Here is a 22,888-nt window from a genome sequence, read left to right as displayed (position 1 = left end):
ACACACACACACACACACACACACACCTCAAGTCTTCTACAGCATCAAGCCTTCAGTTGATATCCTGAACTCTATTAGAACAAACTCTCTCAACTAGAGCCCTATGAGTTGGTTATTGCACAGAAGTGGAAACTCAAAGGTCTTCATGATAAACTGCCAAAAAAACAACAACTGACTGGTTAAATTATTATATATTATAAATTACATTATATTTTTTATTATTCATATTTTTAAGCGAGAATGAATTGTTATATTTTCATTTTATTATATTGTAAAAGGTTGATCAAATTAAGTGTTATGAATTCAACTGAACAGACATGCTGTTTAATGACTAAAAATTGAATTAAACAATTCAAATGGAATCCAGAAGAGTTAAAAGAGAAAATAGAATTTAGAAAAAATAAATCAGAATTTGGGGGGAAAATACAATGAAATTCAGAAAAATTAAAACAGAAAACAGGAAATTTGTAAAAATAAATAATTAAATAAAAATGAATAATTGAATAAAACACAATTTGGGAAAAAGTAAAAAAGATTTCATACGGCCCTATTGAACCCTCTCTCTCCCTCTTTCTCTCCCTTCCCCCAAGCAGTTTCATTCATTCTTTCTCTTCTAGAGGGGACAAAAAGTCTCTTCACACACACACACACTCAGGGTCTTTGTTTGTGGTTGAGCTGAAGTCAAATCTCCATTTAGAGCTTTACTGCCTTAGGTAACAAACCATTCTTCCTCTGTCCACACTGGCTCCCTTTGGTCTGAGAGCTCAAATACCAAACACACACACACACATATATATATATATACACACACACACACACACACACACACACACATATATACACACACACACACACAGAGAGAGAGAGTGGCATTTTCTGCATACATTGGGCAAAGTTTTTACATTTAAGGAGACAGCTTTTTAAATAGTCACTTTGTACATCAAACAAACAAATCTAAACAGCAGAAAGTGTCTGGACATCTAATGGAATCACACACACACACACACACAGACGCAAGTCACTCAGCAGTCTGGAGAAGTTAATGATTATTTCTCTCTGTCTCCACACACACACACACACACACACACACACACTCGAGGGAAGTCAGTGTTTTTATTGATCGTCTCTCGTCTGGCTGAGGTTCACGGGAGGCGACGCCTCTTTTACGACCAGCCGGAGCTTTTATCCGCTGACGGCACACGGATGTGAATTGAGCGAGCGGCACGCCTGCTGGAGGACATGCCGTGCGGTCAGGGGTCAGAGGTCAGGGGCATAAACCTAAACCAATGATGACGACAGCACACACCACGGGTTATGCTAACTTTTCAAATACCAGAAACACAAGTATGCAAAAACACAGACGCAAAAAATTATTTGAGAGAAAAAAAAATCGAAATGCGATTCGAAAAAAACATTATCGTTATTATTATTGTCATTACAATTATCATTATTACTAAATAAAAATATTAAACGAAATAAGAAACAATATTGTACAAAATTTCACAGTAAAATAATTTATTTTTTATTATTATTATTAATAATATTACATAAAAAGTAAAAAAAACATTTCTATTGTAACATTTTACTAAAAAATTAAAAATGAGTATTTAAGAATAACAATAATCATTTTATTTGACAGAACAGCTGCAAAAGTACAATACTAATATTTAACATTTATTTACTAATATTTAATCTTGCAGCTTTAAAACGGTTCACACCACAGCGCCTCTTCTGGTAATTATCTGAACTACAAACTAGAGCTTGCGTAGCTACAAGCGTTAGCGTTCACGTTCTTGTGCAGAGTTCGTTTCAGGCCCGACGAAATGATTGCACACAACTGGCAGACAGTTTTGGATTCGTCAAGCAAAATACCAACTAAACAAACAAACCCAGAGGCAACTTCTCTGATGTGTGGATGTCAGTTACGCCTCTATAAATATGGCCTTTTTCCTCAAGCATCGCTATCATTACAACAATCTCACACGCACTCGACCGAGCGACACATAGACGGACAGACTGACGGACAGAAATGTTTGGCAGCTTCTTTGTTTGGAAGTCAATAAAGGAAACTGGCAATTAGAGCCATCACATAACACACAAACACACAGAGTCAGGAAAAGCTGCAACGCAGGGGAAATACTTCACGTCGTATCCTCCATTGTGCACTAATACGTGGATCAGACGCCACAGGTTGTGTACTGTACGCTCGCTGTGGGTGTGTCGGGCCAAAGGAAATGGTTTATGACATCATGTTGATTATGAGGTCAAAGGTCAGCAGTTTAACTCTCTCCACCAATAAAAAGCCACGGCGGTCTTGCCTAAATCTAGTGTCACAACTATGATTTTATGAGTGTTGATACAGTGGTCATCGGAATAACTAGCACCATTGTTCTGAATTCAGGATGTTAAGAATTGCCGTGGGAACCAAATCTCTGCGATTGTGTGTGTGTGTGTGCACAACTTTACACCAGGAGTTTTCAATCTTTTAGATTGCACAGACCACCAAATATGATTTGGAAAATAATTTGCTTCTATTAAGCTACATTATTATGTTGTTTTTCTACACTGTACAGTACTGTACAGTTTCATCGTATTTATTTACTTATTTTAAGCAGGTTTTTATTCATTTATATATTTTAATCATGTTTAAAATTGTATTTACATTTTTATTTATTTATTCTGATCTTTATTTATTCTAACCTACGTTTTGTTTATTGCATTTTATTTTTAGTTATTTATTTTAATCTAATTTGTATTTACTTATTTTATTCTAATTTTTTAAATTTTAATCCAATTTTATATATTTATTTTAATCTAATTTATACTCACTTTAACCACATTTTTTATTTATTTTATTCTATTTTTTATTTATTTACTTAATCCAATCTTATTTATTTATTATTTATTTATCTTATTCTATTTATTTATTCAAACCATATTTCTATGTATTTTATTCTATTGTTATTTATTTATTTACTTATTTTTCTTCAAATTTTCATTCATTTTATTCCTATTTTTATTTATTTTAGCCTAATTTTCATTTACTTATTTTAATCATATTTTTATTCATTGTTATATTTTTTAATTATTTTAATCATATTTGTTATTTAATTACTTTTACGCTTTTACCCTATTTTTCTCTAAACTCTTCCATGTACCCACCAGCACTCCCTTTCAGACCCCAGTTTAGACGACCAGTCGAGCCTGTTGAGCGGAGATGCCCGTGTTGTTGTTTTATTCTTGTTTAGACGGTAAATAATTATAATGTGATGTTCAATTGTTCATTGCAATCGAGCTGCCGGTCGGACCGGAGACGCCGAAGACTTTCTGAATGAATGGATCACGTGTGTGCGTGAGAAAACATGCCATCTGTCTGTGTTTAGTTAAGCGATTAGATTGCGGTTTAAGAAAATGTTTGTGTCTGAGGTGTCTGGATCCTGAGGGCGTTTGTACGGACTTTCTTCTTCTGTGTTCCTCTCCTAACCTTGATTTGAAAGGGATGAAGAGCTGAAGTCAAATTTCAAGCTTGATGGAAGAGGAAGTGGCCGGTAACGACCGAAAAGCACTACAAAGTGTTCACAGTTCAAAACATGTCGTCAAAGTCGCTCTGGAACGTTCAAGTAGCTGCTTTGTGTCATTTTCTCGTAATGTTTTCTTTCCGCTCGGCGGAGGCGCCCGGGAGGCCCTACCCAAGACTCAAGGCTTTTACCTCCGAGGCATGATGTCATTTCCTGTGCTGCCCTTTCCTCCTTGGAATAAATACAATAATTATATATATATATATATATATATATATATAAATAATAAAATAACACTGCATGCAACAAAAACAGTGGCTAATGGCCGATATAATGCAGAAATGTAAATAATTTTATTAAAATATAAACAAATATTGAAATAAAGCATACAAATAAACAAAAATAGCACAGACATGTAAAACAGAAACATGAACAACTGTAAGTTTTTATATGAACTAACATTACCGAAGATTAATAAATGCTGTAAAAATATATAGGCCTATTGCTTATTGTTAGTTAACGTTAAATAATGCATTAACTAATGTTAACAAATGAAGCCTTATTGTAAAGAAACCCTTTATCTGTCTGTCAGCACAGGAAGTCTCTCTGTCATATTAAGGTTAACTCTTAATTCAGACTAACCAGGACAAACAGCGCTCAGACTCTCATCCAATAATCCCAAACACACACTCATATACACCATTTAAGTTCAAGCGTGTTACGTAGCGTCTCCAGATCTCTCTACCTGCCTCTCTCTCTGTCCGTCTCATCACAGCGAGTGAATTAGAAGGTCAGGGAGACGCTTTCATTGGGAGTGTGTTTCCTGTGTGTCCGACTTTTCTTTCCTCTGCCTCAAACCTTTCCTCCTCCCCCTCGTCCCTCCTGCCCTCTCTGAGCTCCATTCACACGTTTCAGCAGGAAAAACACACCTCTGAACGAAAGCAGGACGCAATCACAGTCAAAAATGTAAATGGAGTCGGGAGGAGGCTTTTGTTTGGGACTGAAGCGCTCAATCTTTCATCCCACACACACACACACAAACAAGAAACATAAAACAAATGCCGGTGGAGGCCAGTGAAAGGGAGCAGCACACACACACACACACACACACACACAGAGTGCTGTACTTTAACATGTGTTTGTGTAAAGCTTCCATCATTTAGCCGCTCTTATCTGAAAACCCATCTAAAGACCCTTCACTCACACACACACACACACACACACACTCTGCCCAGCGCTGAATTAAACACCATCATAAAAACTCTTTAAAGTCGCTGTAATGAGAACCATCTGTATGCAGGAACCCGGCCTAGACCAAACTAACCCCTCTCTCACTCGCTCAGGGTCCCTCGTAAAGCCAATCGCCGCTGTTTGTGCACATTCAGAGCTCAGGACGGGACAATCGACCAGGTTTGGTCTACTAAAGGAGAGCAGATCATAAACAATCTAATAAAATAAAATAAACATCATTCTCACACACACACACACACACACACACACAATTTACCCATGTTTACAGTGTAAAGTCAACATGAAACCAGTGTTGGTATTAACTAAAATGAAACTATTAAAACTAGTTTCATCAAGTGAAATAATATAAAATATAAATATTAGATTAAAAACTTGGAAACTAACTGAAATAAGTTAACATGAAATAAGTGTTGTTATTGTTAACTTAATGTAAAAGTTTTAAAAATCCTTTTTGTTCATTGAAATAAAGCCAAAATAAAATAAAATAGTAGATGAAAATCCTAAACGAAAAAAGAAATGTCGCCGTGGCTACTAACTGAACTAAAATAAGTTGAAGTACTAAAATTATTTAAAAAATTAAATAATTAAAGCTAAGTATTAAAAAAAAAAAGCATACACTAAATGACAAAATGACAAACTCAAAGTATTAAAAAAATTGCCAAGGCAACATTTTTTATTAATTACATTAATATAAATGACAAAAAAAAAAAATTCTTAGAAAATTAACAATTGACAATTAACTGAAATTAAATTTGTTTAACTTGAAGTACTAAAATTAAAAATAATAATAAAAAAATATTACAAAAACTAATAAAAATGAAAAAGCACATTCTAAAACTTAAACTAAAATTAAAAAGGAAAACAAAAAATATTTAGAATTAGCGTTTATTTATTATAAAATATAACAGAATATAAATAATACTAAACTAACTTTTCTGTACTGCGATGTGTTTCCAATCAAACCAATTGAATTGATTTTGATTGGTAAAGCAATGCCTACATAGCTAGTTGACTAGTACTAGTTAACATCATCCAATAGACTGCATGGCCTTGCAGACATCAGTGGATCAGGAAAGTATTTTTAGGTGCAGAAGTTTTGATGAAAGATTACAAAGACAAACACCTGTTCTTTGGAGCAATGTGCATGATAAGACCTGAATGTGCATTAAGGAAGTAAATATGGTCCATTTTGATTTCATGTTGACTTTAGCACTCGTTTCTGTGGTGTTTGCTACCTTTAGAAGACAATATAAGACGACACTCAATCAAAACAAATCTCCAACTCTCTCTCCTCCAGCTCCTCATTTTCGGCTACATACATTTGGATTCAATAAATCAGCACAGATGGGTTCAAAGACCCTCAAAACAGGTGAGGACGGTCTTGAGCGCTTACCTGAGAACCCCATAGGGGCCGAATACAGCAGCAGCTTCAAACACGTGATGACGATCCATTTTCCAGGGAGCAAAGAAATGATGGTGTTGTAAAACAGATGCTTTGAAGCTGTCCATCACGGACCATTCAATCCATCACAGGCGCAAGTTTCACCCAATAAAACCTTCAGAGATCCAAACGGCTTTCGACGAGTCGAGCGTGTAAACGGATCCCGTGACGTGGCTAACATGACAACCACAATCTCTGCCGCACGCAAAAGCACTTGCAAGTCAACCAAACCCTAGCTAACGACAGTTCAGTAGTTCTAGACGAAACTTTGCTTTCTTTGTCATTACAAGCGTGAACGTTTGTGTCGAAGAGCTTGAAGCGATTGATGTGCAAATTCGCTTGCATCAACGGTCGTTTCGTCGCACCGCGCCGTCAATAATGTATGAGAGTCGCCCTAAACCACTGACAGACGGTCTGCCTCATCCTGATGTTATCAACGAGATGCATGCACCCTCACACACACACACACACACACAAATGACGAATAACTTCCTCCCAGCGCTCAGTGTCACTCTCTCTTTCAGTCGGAGAATATCGCCCGTCTTCTATTGTTCTCTGTCTCACGTCCAAGAGCCGAACGCAGCTAATGGAAGTGTGTGTGTGTGTGTGTGTGTGTGTGTGTGTGTCCTCACAGGAAATGTCCTCCCCAAACTGGCTTTCCTGTCCTCCACCGCGGCGCCTTTTCTCGTTCACATTCTTGCTTTCTCTCTCAGTTGCTCCGAAACCCCAAACTGATTCATAAAAGAAGAATGACTCAAAGAGCGAGAGCCAATGTCAGTCAGCGTAGAGTCGTTCCCACACACACACACACACACACACAACTATAAACATTATCAAGACGCACAAATTCGGGCTAAAAGAAACGATTTCGAAACAGGCACTCGTCGAAGCTGGGCTGAATTTCTCAATGCGTAAGTGATACTGTTTAACTGAGCAGTTTTGGCTGGGATTGAGAAGGATCTTTACGGGGCGATCGGCAGGAAACCTCATTCGGGACACTGCCAAACACAACACGCTTATCTGAAGCGAATACACAGGACATACTCAAGAGCCATACGGCATTATGGGTAGAGAGAGAGCAAGCGCTCAGAGGAAAGACGCAAAGCAACACTCCCAAAACCTCAGATTAATTCGGCAGATAAATCAGCTCTCTCAGTTTTTCCTTTATGTGATCCGCGTTTCCGAAGTCACTCGCAAGCATTCAGACGACTGGCATCATTCGGACCAAACAACATCATAACATCTATTACACAAAGAATCATTACCATATTCATATACTGTGCTACTTATGCATTTACTCCAATTACTAGCACGTTGGAGTTAAAAGCATCTTAGAGAAGTGGTATTAATCATTCAGTACTCTGGTAAAAACACTAAAGTAAATATGAAATCATGCCACAAAATTATTATTATCTTCATATACCACATTATTACCATGGTACAATGTCTAAACAACCTACCAAACTTATTAAGCTTTACAAAACAGTATCATTACATGTAGCATTGTACTAGATGATTACCATATTCATGTACCATGGTATTAATGTGGTAAAAATACCATGAAATTACCATTGTAAATGTCCAAAACCTTCATTGCATGCAATTTTGAACTCAAACAAAACTTTTTGAAGACTCCACATCAGCTTGAAATTAAGATGAAATTTAAACATACCAAGTGATTTAAGAAAATTGGTGGGATGGTATTTAAATGGTCAGAATACCATGGTATTACTATAGTAAATGTCCAAAAATTTACATTGCAAGCAATTTTTTAAATCAAACAAAACTTTTTAAAGACTCCACATCAGCTTAAATTTAAGATAAAACTGAAACATATGAGGTGGTTTAAGAACATTTGTGGGATGGTATTTAATTGTTAAGAACACCATGGTATTACCATAGTAAACATGCATAAAAAATTAATTGCAAGCCATTTTTAACTTTTTTAAGGTTCCAAATCTGTTTAAATTTAAGATGAAACTTCAACTTTTAATCTGGTTTAAGAAAGATCAGTGGGATGGTATTTAAATGGTGAGAATACCATGGTATTACCATAGTAAATGCGCAAAAAACTTGCATTGCAAACAACTTCAAACTTTTGAAAGACTCCATATCTGCTTAAATTTGAGATGAAACTTCAACTTACCAGGTGGTTTAAGAAAATCGGTGGGGTATCTTGAGTACGGGGGTGGGGGGGATTCTGGAGGAGAAGAAAGAGAGAGAGAGAGGCCGTGAGTGGAGATGTGGGCTGATGATAAGTCCTGGCATTCTCTGGGAAAAGTGTTTGTGTAGTGCTGAGGGTTACAGGCAGGACAGCTCTGATAAACACACGGCCGCCTGGCGCCAGACTCCACACACACACACACACACACACACTGATCACTGCAAACTAACTTCACTGAACGCTGGGGCCTCCGGCGGGTTTCACATGAACAACCACAGACTGGAGGTCCAGCTGAATAGTCTGTTGCCTTAATCCACATGAAAACACAACATTCATCACTGTATAAGAATAATAATTATAATCAGTAGCTCATACCAAGACACTTATTTGATGAAACAGTTGGTTAAGCTACTGAAAAACTACCAAACAGACCACACATGATGAATGTATGAATGTGTATTATTTGTCAAATATATAACTTTATACATAAGTTTACACTAGAGGTTATATATTTAACAGAATAAAGAGCGAATTCTTGACAAACCCTTGATGACCATTTTAATGCTACTAAATATATATTATTTATTACTATCTTTTATGGGTTTTTTTCTCTATTCCATTCTATTCTATTTTGATCTTCTGCATATAAAATCCCAAATAATGTTTAGTTGAAACATTTTCTCTGTTCTATATTATCTTACTAAACACACACACACACATAAACATGCTATGTGTTATTATAGTACTGTATAAGCACTATATGAAACATTTACAACAGCCAGAATCATCAGCCAATCTAGCTTCAACAGCATTTCTAAAGCCAAAAGCCAACAGCATCACAGTCGTCATGGTGATGCCCCAGTCATGGAGAAGTGGGCGGGATCTGCTGATTGACCCAGACAGGTGACCTGCTGTCTGCCAGGAAATACCCAGACACACTGACATTTATACACAGATGTAAGTAATGCATTACAAAACATATAATAAAAAAAACCACACAAAAAAATAATTTACGAGGCAGCAGAACAGTCTTGTTATCATTAACTAAAACTATATTAAAACATTTCTGTTATTGAAATAAATATGAAAAATAGAAAATATAAATATTACCTGAAAATTTTAACTAAATGAAAATGTTAAAACTAACTGAAATCAGTTCAATTACTCAAATTAGAAACTGAAATAAAATGAATAAAATAATAAAAAAAAATATATATATTAAAAATATTTTTAAAAGGAAAAAAGACAAAACGGCACATAAAAATAATAAAAACAAACTAAAATAAAAAAAAGCTATTTCAAAAATTTTAATAAAAACTATCATAGTACATAAATAATAATAAAATAACACAGTGGACAAAAATGTGAAATTTGTACATAACAGAACCTGTGAAAATGAAACATTTTCGTCCAATTCAGCTCTGATCTCTGTTTGTAAACAAACAAATCAATAATTAAAAATGAGAAATTATTAAACAGAACTCATCCTCATGCATATCATATTTAATCAACATATAATGGACCTAAAAGTTTTTTAGTACTCGCTTAGCCTTGAGTTAAGGCCACTTTCAAAGCAGTAATTTACTCAATGATAATATTGTTTATATGGAATACCAAATAGATATTTGGAAGAATCTTTGCACATCATACACGCAAAACAAACACACCCTGAGCACAACAGACTGTGACGACACGCCGTTTGGCCGCTGTCTGCTGGAAATACAATACCCACAATCCCACAGTGCTTTCATTCACCTGAATGACAAGAGTCGGGAATAGAGAAGGTGACCTCACAGGTGAGAAGACAGACACTGCGGCAAAACCTCCACCATCTGCTGCTCGCGCTGAAAGACAAACACCGCACACACACACACACGCGCACACACACGTCTCCAAATACAGGCATCAGCTCAATGCTGAATGTTCTGCATTATATGATTATACCAAGGTTATTATAGCTGACTAAAAGTAAAACCATAAAAAAAAAAGTTAAGAAATAAAAAATCTGCTAATTTTATTTAAGCTAGTTACCAAGGCAACATTTGATACACTAAAACAACAACAACAAAAATTAAGCATTTAAAAAAAATCTATAACATCCAGAAAAAAATAAAAAATAAAATTGCTAAAACTTTAAAATTAAAATGAAAACAGAAAATGTAAAAAAAAACATATGTCCATCCATCCAAAAAACATTTTCATTACCTGAAATAAAATAAATGTTTAACTGAAATAAAATATACTAATTTTAAGCTACTTTCCAAGGCAACATTTGATATACTAAAATAACTAACTAAAACAAACTAAAATTAAAATGTATAAAAATAGATTTTTAAGAAAATCAATAACTAATAAAAATAAAATAAAAAACCACAACTAAATTACCAAAACTTTCACATTTCAAATTTTAATTTAAAATTAAAACAGAAAATATCTAAATAAATACCTATATATTTATCTAAAAACATTTTTGTTACTTGAAATAAACAAACATTAACTGAAATAGCAACATTTGATATACTAAAATAAGTTAAAAAAAAACAACTAAAACAAACTAAAATAAAAATGAAAATAGATTAAAAAATTTAAAAAAAAAAATTACATTACAAAAGCAACTAAATGACTTCAATTAAACTAAAAACGAAAATATAAAAATACAAATGAATTAAAAATAAAAACTCTAATAGTATATTAATACTAATACTTAACTAATAGTCAATGATACTAAAATAACACTGGTGAAAACATGACAACAATGAATAGAAAAGGACAAATATAATAAATAACCACAAAAATACAATTACAATGAGCATAACTAGAGGTTTACACATTTAGCACTAATAATCGTGCTGTTTGTGAGTTGAGAAGCGGAACATAATGCAGGTATAATGTGGTGAACCGTGAAGCTGTGACGGTATGAACGGAGCTTTGACAAACACACAGCGTCTCTGATGGAAACTCTCGCTCTCTGTTGAATCCATTCATTCCGTGTCATTTTAGATTAGACTAACTAATCAACAGATTGACCAAACACTCACAAACCAGCACTTTTGTTCATGTTGCGTTGACTTTATACTGACGCTCGCAGATGAAGCATCACAAAAGGTTTCAGTTACTGACGCCTTTGTAGAAACGCTTGATTTCACAAGCGTATTTGACTCCCATGATTCATTTATTCTGTAATGGAAAGCACTCAACAGTCACCGTCCTCTTTTTCAGCAGAACTGGTTCGGCACATTCATTTCCTCCAAATACTCTTCAATACACCGTTTTAGGCCTTCAAGCAATTACATGATTTTATATGCACTTTAAAGAACCACAAGAAAGCCCAGAATTATAGCAGGAGTTCTGCTGTTGCTTTATTGGTGGTATTTCACACTGTAGAAAGACTGAGTCTGAATCAGTCATAGCTAATGCAAACAAAACTGCTAAACCAATTTCATTAGTTCTGTCAGTGGAACCAGAGGAAGTCGTGAAAACCAATTCATTTCCAACAACCTAAACGTGCAATCAAATCAAAATGTAATTTTCTTGCCATTTTTAAAAACCATTTTTTAAAGTCTTTCCTCATTACTTTATACATAAATATGCAAGAATGAATCCAAAAAAAGAGGAAAAAATAAACAGATGCTATGCAAAATACAGGGAAACTAATCATACATTCTAAACATGAAATATGAAACTCAATGTAAAAAAAAAAAACAACAACATAAAAATTGTTCCTATAAAGACCTGCAAAGAAAACTAAACAAATTCAGCAAAAGCGTAAATATGGGCTGTTTATGCTTAAAGTTTGCGCCGCAGTGTAACAGGGACGTAATAAAACCTAAACTGATCAGTAACGGGGTAATATTTACCCTACGCTTTATTAATTACTCACGCAGGTCATCCGACAGGAAAGATTTTCCATCGCTGTACCTAAAAACTAAAACTGAGGGAATAAACAGCAATGCAACAAATGCAGTGTGTATTTGTCTATACAGTAATGTACATGCAATCACCTGAATCTATAATATACATAAATGATACACTAAACGGCATTTACATGGGAAAGTCGCTTATTTTATTACACAAATATCCAAATATGTATTATTATTCTTATTATGCTTAGAAAACCACTTAAACGCAAGATATTTTCCCAAGTGGTAAAGATGAACACACACATATATATATATATATAATGTTTTGGTTTTTTGTTGTGCAGATGCTCAGTTGTAGATTAATATAAGAGTATATGGGTATGATGAACTAAATATAATAACAATAAATTAATTAATTTAAAACAGCAAAGCATCCTATAAAACAAGCCAAAAATGGTCAAATATTATTTATTTGTAAATTACTATATATAGTGATATGTGATGAAGCGGTGCATAATAATCAGATAAATAATCATAAACTCATTAAAGGAATAGTTCCCCCAAAATGAAAATGTGCTCACCTTCAGGTCATCCAAGATATAGATGAGTTTGTTTCTTCTTCAGATTTGGAGAAATGTAGCATTCCATCACTCGTTCAGCAATCGATGCTCTGCAGTGAATGGGTGCCGTCAGAATGAGAGTCCAAACAGCTGATAAAAACATCACAATAATCCACAAGTAATCCACACCACTCCAGTCCATCAGTTAATGTCTTGAGAAATGAAATGCTCTCCTGTTTCAGACTTTTTCAATGAAGAAAGCAATATTATTGATAGAGGACTCATTTTTTAGCGGGAAGCAACGGTCTGAAGTTAAAAACAGCTTAATGATAGATTTGTTTCTTATAAATACGCAGCTTTTCACTTCTCAAGACATTAACTGATGGACTGGAGTGCTGTGGATTACTTGTGGATTATTGTGATGTTTTTATCAGCTGTTTGGACTCATTCTGACGGCACCCATTCACTGCAGAGCATCCATTGCTGAGCGAGTGATGCGATGCTTCATTTTTCCAAATCTGATGAAGAAACAAACTCATCCTAATCTTGGATGATCTGAGGGTGAGCACATTTTCAGCAAATTTTCATTTCTGGGTGAATTATTTCTTTAAGAATCATTCCTAATGGAGTCAAAGTATGATTAATGTTCACCGTCAGTCAAGAAATCTTTTGGTTGGACTCATTTTCCCCACGTGACCCATGACCCACAAACAGAAACAAGCAAACAAACAAATGATTATCACAATCAACCGAAGTGTTTTAGCTACATCAGAGCTGTGACTGAAACTCCAAATCGTACCAATCCCAGAATTCAGTGCCGCCGGCGATGAGCGTCCGTGTTTGTTAGCAGAGCAGAAGTTGCAGCCCTTTGAATGGTGCGATGAGGACGGAAGCTCAGGGGTTGAATGCATGACGCGTGAGCTGTGTGTAGGCACTTACACAGACAGACAGACACCTGAAGAGTCCCGTGTCCCGTCAGGGCGAGTCCATGCTGAACAGCTCGATGCCCTGAGAGTTCCAGTACAGACCCACTCCAGAGTTAAAGACCAGAGACCAGACGTACGGGATGAAGAAATCCTCGGGCTGCTCCTCCTCCACGTATTTAAACTTCAGCTCCGGAAACTTCTGCAGGAGAAACACGTATCCATTCACTACTGCTGAAATGCTCAAATCAATCAATGCATCCCTACACAAACAACAAAGTGGCCAGCAGGTTGACCTTTTTTTATTGTGTTCAGTCAGTTTATTCATTTGTTTTTAATTGAACTGAATTTTATTTTTTATATTTTTCATTTTAATTGTAATTTTTACATTTTTAGTAGTTTCTTAATATTTCGATTTAGCTCTATATTTCAGTTTTAGTAATTTTAGTACTTCAACAAACTTTTACAAGTGTCAGCTTCTTCCATCTCATTTTTAAATTTCATCTTTATTTTAAATACAATTATTTTTAATATATTTTTATTTAGATTCTTTAGTAATTTTTAGTTAACAATAACAACTGATTCAAATCAAGAGCATTGTGAGAAAGTGACATGAACAGCAACTAAAATATGCAGTATAATTGTATAGTATTTATTCATATTTTGAATGAGCTTGTGTGTGTATATTTTCAGTATTAATTCTAATTTTAGTTTAAGTTTGTCATTTTATGTGCTTATTAATTAATTAATTTCCAACAGAATTTTATTTGTATATTTTCAGTTTGTTTTAGTTTTTTTATATTTCTATTTAGCTTTAATTTTTGTAATAAGCTTATTTTAGTTCAAGTTTTTTAGGTTTAATTTTTCATTTATTATATTTTAATACTTCAACTTATTTTATTTTAGTTTGCTTTTATCTCATATTTGCATTTCATCTTTAATGAACAAAAATAACTTTTTTTTTAAAAGTTTACTTAACAATATCAACACTGACTAACATCAAGAGTGACGAGAACAGCAATAATGCACAATGCAAGTTTTTCTTGTCTGACAAAAATTTCTCATCACCTTGGATCTGACTTGTATTGCGATCAGTTCTGGATTAAATGTTCACTGCATTCCTGCATGGTTTTTAATTCAAATGAAGCAGCTGCAAGAGCAGAAGATGCTTTAAATCTGAATTATTTCACCCAGAAGGTCATAACATGAGCCGGATGAGATGTTCAGAAATAATGCCCTGAAGGCACAAAGATCAGCTCTGAGATAAGACAGTGTAAAGTCAACATCCAGCGTCATTCTCTTACGTAAAATGACTGCAATATACAGTAAATACATTAATAAATGCACTGCTCTGTTGTCTCCTCTGAGGCTGGGACTCTAAACAGTGTTCTGTGCTCGTCTGTGCAGCCAAACACAGAACAGTTAGCCTGTTTTGCTCAAACTTTCTCCATGGCATTAGAGCTGGTACACCGTTGTCGCTTGCAAAATCAAAATAACGGCGCCGTGGGTGTAAACTTACAGATTAAGGGGCGGTAATATTATAATGAGATCGCTTTGCCACGTCACCAAGGGAGCGAAATCAGACGCGCTTGTTTTCTCAGAGGCTTGCAGAAAAAGGCTTCACAAAACAAAGTTACTGGGTTCATCTTTTTCAGGTTTCCTTGGTTGGTAGATGCACCGGGGACACGATTATAGCACTTACAACCTGGAAAAGTCAGATTTTCATGATATGTCACCTTTAAATTAAAATAAAATATAAAATACTATTGTATTGCCCTAATGGAAATCTAATAGCAAAAATGACAAATTTACAAATAAATTCAAAAGAGAATTTGGGTAAATAATAATAATTTTAAAAAATAAACTCTATAAATGTATGAAAGTAATAAATTAAATCAATAATTTTCATATTACATATTTAACATATACACACACACATATATACACACATATATATATATATATATATATATATATATAAGATCTAATGACTTATAGATTGTATACACAGAACTGAATCTATCTATAAATCTACTGTATCTATAAAATTTACATCTATAAAAAGTATAAATAAAAGACAAACAGAAAAAAAACCTAACTTAATAAACTCCATGAAATATTTAATGAAATTAATAAATAAAATAATGATAATAATATAAAATTAAATCTGTAAAATATATAAAATTCACCACAAAATAAAAAAATAAAAATAAAAATAGAACTAAAATTTGTAACCCCAGAAAATATCTTTCAATCACAATCCAATCAGATGCTGGAGGATAAAATCAAGTTCCGCTCCATAATTTCACTATTGAGATTTTGAAGGTTACACCTACAATCCTTCTGCTCTGTTACAAGAGCTCTTGGTGTAGTTTTGACTTGCTAACTATGGCCACTGTTTCTGCTGCTCAGTATCAATGACCGCTGATCCGTCTCGAAACAAACACAACGACTGATTCCTGCCCACAGGAAGCTCTCAAACGTATAGGCTGACTTTTAGGAAGAGCACTTTCTGAAACAGGAAGCTGTCTGTCTGTGGCTGCGGGTAACGCCGTTCACTCTTGGCTTTATTCGCAGTACCACAGAAATCCTCCTTCCGTTCTTTTCAGAGGCCACGGCGGAAAAGAAGCCCAGAAGACATGAAGAAACTCATTTCACTGGAAATTTACAGTTCCCCTGGAGCGATTCTGCAAACAAATGCTGTCATTTCCCATCAGTGTAAAAAAAACAGGAGGCTGCTGACACGTGGCTTTTCAACGGCTGCTGCAATGAGCAACTCTCTGGAAGTCCTTCGTTGCCACAGAACTTTGAGAGTTTGTGGCAGAGAAAGCTTTGTAAAGGTTTACGTTTGTGAAAAAAAAACATATGCAAACTTGACAGCACATGCAAACGTAGCAATTCATACAAACATAATTGTGTGTCTAGTGAGTTTTTTGTGGATTTACATGAATGAATATGTGCTTTGAGACTCAAATACAGGGCACTGGCATTGCAAATGAATTTGAATAAGATTAAATTGCAAAGTGATTTATCACAGCTGATGATCAAATCAGAAACGGACACTTTGTGTGCAAACTGATGCCACAGAAAGGATGTCATCTGATTTATGCATTTCTGCATCAAAATCACTTTCCAGTATAAATCTAAATAACACAGAATTTTCTTCTTTGAAATGTGAATTCAGGCGCTATCATCTAATGAAATCAATCTGAAACATTTCAAGTATGATGGTATCATATACTCATATAAATAAATATTTACAAATAAATGTATAATACATTCATTCATTCATTTTTTCATTAGTATTAGTTTCATGACAATTACGTACATTTCTCTCCAAATTCTCACTGATTTCATTTTTATTTTTTTGTAAATTTGTGATTTATTCTTCATTTGATTTTTTTATGGCAATAAAATGATTTAATTTATAAAATAAAAAATGTGAAATAAATTGTAAAAAATAATTATAAATATTTATCAATATATTTACTATAAAGAAAAAATATAAACATACTATTATATAATTTTAAATTCTATATGTTATAATCAATATACTATTTATAATTATATATAGTGTAATTATATTTACATTATATACAGTATTTATTTAAATATACTATTATATAATTTTAAATTCTATGTTATAATCAATATACTATTTATAATTATATATAATGTAATTATAATATTTAAATTATATACAGTATTTATTTAAATATACTATTATATAATTTTAAATTCTATATGTTATAATCAATATACTATTTATAATTATATATAATGTAATTATAATATTTAAATTATATACAGTATTTATTTAAAGTAAAAACACTATAAATATAACTACATACTATTATAAATCATGGATATTTATTGCCAGCCACAAGTTGTCCGATATTTGGTACTGCCACAAGCAAAGGCATGTGTGTGTGTCCTACCTATTTGCATGTGCTGCTAATTGCACAATTGTGACCCATGCTGGCAAAATGAGTCGGAATGCACACGGGCTAATTTTGAGCTACAGGCAAAAAAAAAGAAGCTTTTTTTTGCGATTTTAGTTGATTTTGAGGTTTTCACAAAAATGAGTACATTAAGCCCTCGTCTAGTGATCCCAATGCTCCAAATAATAATTTTAGATGTTTAATTATCTTTATTTGTACGTTTTCTGAGAGAAGCACCTTTTCTCCGCTCCTTAATATAAATATAAATATACACATATACACAGTATTTAAGTATTGACGCAAGCATAATCTGTCATGTCTTAAGTGAACATTTGGGGAACTGTTGAGGAAAACATCTGATGTGTAACATAATATTAGATCCATGCATTATAGTAGGTCTTAATATATCGGCCATCTCATTAATGTTAATCTGACAATAAAATAATTACTCGTTGCTCTTGATTGAACTGCTTTTGTAGGTTTAATAATCAACTTATTTGGAATGAACACACTAAAGGGATTTTAACATTTTATTTGTTTTTCTTGAAAGTTTTTTTTTAGATGTAAAATGAAAAAGGTAAAGCACTATTTGTTTTGTTTTTTCTTATATTTGTTCTGTGTTTTTTTTTTGCATCTGTTCTTATTTATAATAACAAAGATAAAATAAAAATAGCTATATTGTGACTATTAATACAGTAATTATTTCTGCCTATTTTGAAAGACGCAGTGTTGCAGGTGATTTTACTTTGGAACCTTCAGAAAACTTTAACTCGATTTTTCTCATAATTGACTTTGCTGATTCTATTGACTTCAAACAGGTGTAGCGCAGTCATTTTTTGTCTGATTCCAACAAATCATACACCATTTTCAAATTTTGAAAAATTGCTCATTGTGACTCATTTTGCCAGCATAGGTCACAATTATTCTTTATACGACCCACTCTACAGCCACAAGGTGCATGCAATTCATTAGATTTCACAAGCAAATTAGGACACTTTAAATCAGTCTTGGCCGGGAATAAATGAGAAATCCATGAGCACACCAGCACAATCTGCTTTATTCTCAGAATTAAGCCCAATTTCAGATTTACCATTTAAGGATGGCTTTGCAACACCTTCACACTCTCTGCTCCTCTCTGGTGGAATGAGCTACTGAAACCGTCACAGCTGAAAACGCACATTTACATTGCATTCATGCATTCCTTGGGAATCAAACCCATGATGTTGGCATTGTAAGCGCCATGCTAATGCCACACAACATATACAGGCGCATAATGGGCGGTTTTCTGGGGAGAATAAGCTTTAACACCCTGTCTGATTGAATACTAACACTTTAATATTTGAGACGTACACCACATCCAGGCTTATTTCTCCATGTAGGGATCTTAGAAGGCTAAGATCCCTACGTGGAGAAATAAGCCTGGATGTGGTGTACGTCTCAAATATTAAAGTGTTAGTATTCAATCAGACAGTTGAACATTAGCTACAGGAATCGAGAGCCAACACAAATGGCTCAAACCCAATCCAGCTCAACCAAACGCTTACAATATCCTACATAAAATATGCAGGAAACAACTGGCCAAAACCAACAGCTGCGAGGTGGCGGGTCCATCAACAGCGATCCGACCCAACCCCGATCAACCCGAGCCGACCCAAGCCGGTGCTCAGGTGAGTCGCAGGTAATCGACAGCAGGTAAGCTGCCCATCGGCGTTAATAATGCATCAGCATCCTATCATATTCCCCAGCGCTCTCATTGTGCCAAACAGAGGCTACATTGAAGCGCTTTCATATCTGACTCCACAGAAAGGGCTCAGAAGTTGGCTGGACTCGCTGACTCCGGGTCTGCTGGCTCGGCTACACTGCAGCTCTATTCACAGCCTCTCAAAGTCTGTCTGTTCCTTTCAGACGCCATGCGAGCGCACGGACCCAGCCTGTCACACGTGGGAGCACATGAAGCGACTCGCGTGATGAGGGACTCGAGGTCGAAAGGTCAATGGTTTTCAGGATGGCTGATGGCAGAACACAAGGGACAAGGTTTAGCTCATTCTTTATTGCCTTCAAAACTCTACGGGTCAATGTGTCAAGAACATTCCAAGAGCTTGTCTTGGTCATATTTGTCCATAAAATCAAAAGAAAGAATTAAGAAATTCTATTCTGCATATATATTTATTTATTTTGTGACAGTGTTTTTAGACATTTAAGCACATTTCCTACCGATTCTCATTACTGAAAAGTGAAAAAAATTCTCATTATTGTAATGCAAATGTAATTAGTAAAGTATTTATACATCATGCCAGTACTTTTATGCTGAGATCAATTCATTACAATAAATTTCTATAAATGTTAAAATCAAAATCAAAACCAAATAAAAATTAAAATCATATGAAAAAAAAAAAAATCACAAGTTTACAAATAAATACCAAAATGTGTAAAATGTACTTAACTGGATATATATAATTTAGAATTTATATATATATTTATATATATATATATATATATATACATATATGCACCGATCGATCGGCCAGGGATCAGAATCGGCCGATTTTTCTCATGATCGGCCCGGATCGGTGATCGGCCGGTCAGTCTCACTTCTTTCCAATTCCGAGCCAATCCGTTTTGTTACCAGCGGCACAGGCAATAACGTCAGCCGCGCATTCTCACTCTCTTCTCTCCGATGACCCCTTCTCTCTCACACACACGTCTCATTTGCTCCGGTTAAATAGTGCTTATATTGCGCATTATTTGAGTCATTCCTGCAGGTTTCGCGCTTATACAAACGTGAGCGCACCACCACTGATCTATATTAGTGGAGCGCACAAGCTGCGCTCAGTCTCAAACAGCTTGTGAGCCACAAATACTAAAATGAGTGGCTAACTGCGCTAAAACATTCAAATGCATACAAAATTATGTCAAATTGCCCATCTTGGCGAGTATCCAGTTAAACACAGTCAGTTTTTGGAACATTAAAACAAATAGCCTAGTTGAGAAAGAACGCATCCGCGTGGATAAACTCTTAAAGGGACCGCAGTCCAATATTCCTGCTGCTGTCTGTCACATTAATCAAAGAACAAAAGACAAAGAAAATCACTTTCTGCTCTTGACTGAATACGTTTTATAACTTTAATGGTAAGCATTAATCTGTATTTAATTTTTACAATGAAGACTACAGAAATTAAAGTAATCAAATGTAAAATAACACTGGAAACTTACTTAACCTGAAAAACTTAGTTTCATAGCTCTCTTTATTCTATTGCATTTATTTGTGCTGTTGTTTGCAATTTTTTTAATTTGTTTTTATTTTATTACTGACTTTTTACTTGTGTTTTTTTTATGAAAATAAAACTGCGTTGAAGAAAAGTCGATTTTTGTTTGTATATGCGGTCAATGGCTGTTCACCAACGTTTACCATCCAACCTGACCGAACTGGAGAGGATCTGCAAGGAGGGATGGCAGAGGATCCCCAAATCCAGGTGTGAACAACTTGTTGCATCTTTCCCAAAAAGACTCATGGCTGTATTAGATCAAAAGGGTGCTTCTACTAAATACTGAGCAAAGGGTCTGAATACTTAGGACCATGTGATATTTCAGTTTTTCTTTTTTAATAAATCTGCAAAAATGTCAACAATTCTGTGTTTGTCTGTCAATATGGGGTGCTTGTGTACATTGAGGAAAAAAATTGACTTAAATGATTTTAGCAAATGGCTGCAATATAACAAAGAGTGAAAAATTTAAGGGGGTCTGAATACTTTCCGTACCCACAGTATATAACTTGTAACCCAATAAAATATCTTAAAAATCACAATCCAATCAAAATCAAGTCCCATCTACATTGTTTCCTGCTTATTTGTGCTCGTTTCTCTGTCAATTAACCCTTTAGGCGCAAGGGATTTCAAAAGCTTGTGGCTTGAAAGGGCTTAAAGATAGAGATCTACTGTAAGCCTACTTTTTGATCAGTAATATTCAGGAAATAATAGATATTGAATGGATGTTTGAACTTATTTGAATGGTTTTTTTTCTTTTTATGCTCATTCCAAATGATAAGAAAAGAGGAAACCAACAATAAAACAGGAGAAAGTACTAAATTACCAACAGGCTCATCAAAGCGTTTGATCCAGTCCTGCTACATTTCTTCATTTCTCAAATAAACCCAGCCACCATTGTCATCGCTATTTCCAGCCCTATTTAGATCCAGATCACCCCTGCTGCCTCTACCATGTCTCACAGCATGGCCACGTGTACCGCGGCCACTCCCACCTCTTTGGGGCAGCTAGTGCTACTTCCAGCCCTATTTCTCCTACCCCTGCTGCTTCTACCTCTAGCAACAGCTCTCCTATGGCCACTACGACCACGTCCCCCCCTGCCACCCCCATCCCTGTTGGGCAAAGGGTCGAAATAATCACTTGTTTGTGCTTCGTGAGCACTCTCGCCTTGCACGGCGGCACTGGGAGAAGCGCGATCATTAGACGACCGATCGTCATTTCTAAAAGGCAGATATTGCCCTTCAGAGTCAGAATCGGCGAATAACATTTGCAACACATCCTCACGGTACAACTTTTTATTAGCCATTTGGCGATTTTCTCTCACAAATCTCACAATTTACTCAGACGCTCTGAACTGAACTGCTTCCGCATCAATGACACGATAGCTCACTTGCTCTGCTATTTGCTCGAACACTTTGAATAGGCATATGACGTCATTTTGGTCTAGAATCGAAGTACTACATGTCTGCCACATGTCTAGTGGTAGGGAGTACAAATGAGATATTACACCATATTAGGATCTACAGCCTATTTTATTAAGTGTCGATGACCTTCAGACAAATAAAACCTCCTTATCATGAAGTGACTCAAATGAATCAAAACATTAAAGAGGAAATAAAGCAGTGCAGGGATTGATGTCAGAGTACATATGAGTCCCACTGAGGGCAAATGTAAGCCCAGAGCTATTTAAACTCTCAGATTTTCTCTGAACTGAAGTCTTGCGTCAAACTGTTCTCTTCTCAGTTCTCAAACAAACACACACAGACATAACCACAACCCCACCCTCGCCCTAGTGTTTCCTGGGAAGAGAAAGGCCAGACAGTGCCCGGGCAGAATTGGCTCATGTTTGACTGTGCTCCAAGGTCGCCAGTCGGCTTGGCCCTGGTTTGCAGCAGTCGGAGCCTCAGAGCAGAGACGGTTCTCTAACACACACACACACACACACACACACACACACACACACACAC

General features: G+C 35.1%; 2 protein-coding genes across 4 annotated transcripts in view; both read right to left on the bottom strand.

Moving 5' to 3' along the window:
- LOC107599400 (mothers against decapentaplegic homolog 7-like) overlaps nucleotides 1-13,705 on the bottom strand; it is a 24,584-nt gene extending 10,879 nt beyond the window's left edge. Inside the window, exons 1-3 of the mRNA XM_016290980.1 lie at nucleotides 13,594-13,705; nucleotides 6,843-6,941; nucleotides 6,163-6,270 (exon numbers count right to left, since the gene is read on the bottom strand). Coding sequence (XP_016146466.1) covers nucleotides 6,163-6,270; nucleotides 6,843-6,941; nucleotides 13,594-13,705 — 319 coding nt within the window. The remainder of the gene's footprint in view (nucleotides 1-6,162; nucleotides 6,271-6,842; nucleotides 6,942-13,593) is intronic.
- The window catches only part of LOC107599376 (dymeclin), an 85,947-nt gene continuing 76,407 nt past the window's right edge, over nucleotides 13,349-22,888 (bottom strand). For 2 of the 3 annotated variants that reach the window (XM_016290951.1, XM_016290950.1), the window contains exon 17: nucleotides 13,349-13,919. In XM_016290951.1, the coding sequence (XP_016146437.1) occupies nucleotides 13,770-13,919 (150 nt within the window). In that variant the 3' untranslated portion in view covers nucleotides 13,349-13,769. The remainder of the gene's footprint in view (nucleotides 13,920-22,888) is intronic. The other variant, XM_016290952.1, reaches the window with a different exon arrangement.

Source organism: Sinocyclocheilus grahami, unplaced genomic scaffold (genome assembly GCF_001515645.1).
Source record: "Sinocyclocheilus grahami isolate Dianchi unplaced genomic scaffold, SAMN03320097.WGS_v1.1 scaffold265.1, whole genome shotgun sequence".
Taxonomy (NCBI): Eukaryota; Metazoa; Chordata; class Actinopteri; order Cypriniformes; family Cyprinidae; genus Sinocyclocheilus; species Sinocyclocheilus grahami.
Note: the sequence above shows the minus strand (reverse complement) of the source record. Positions and strands in the feature narration are given on the sequence as shown.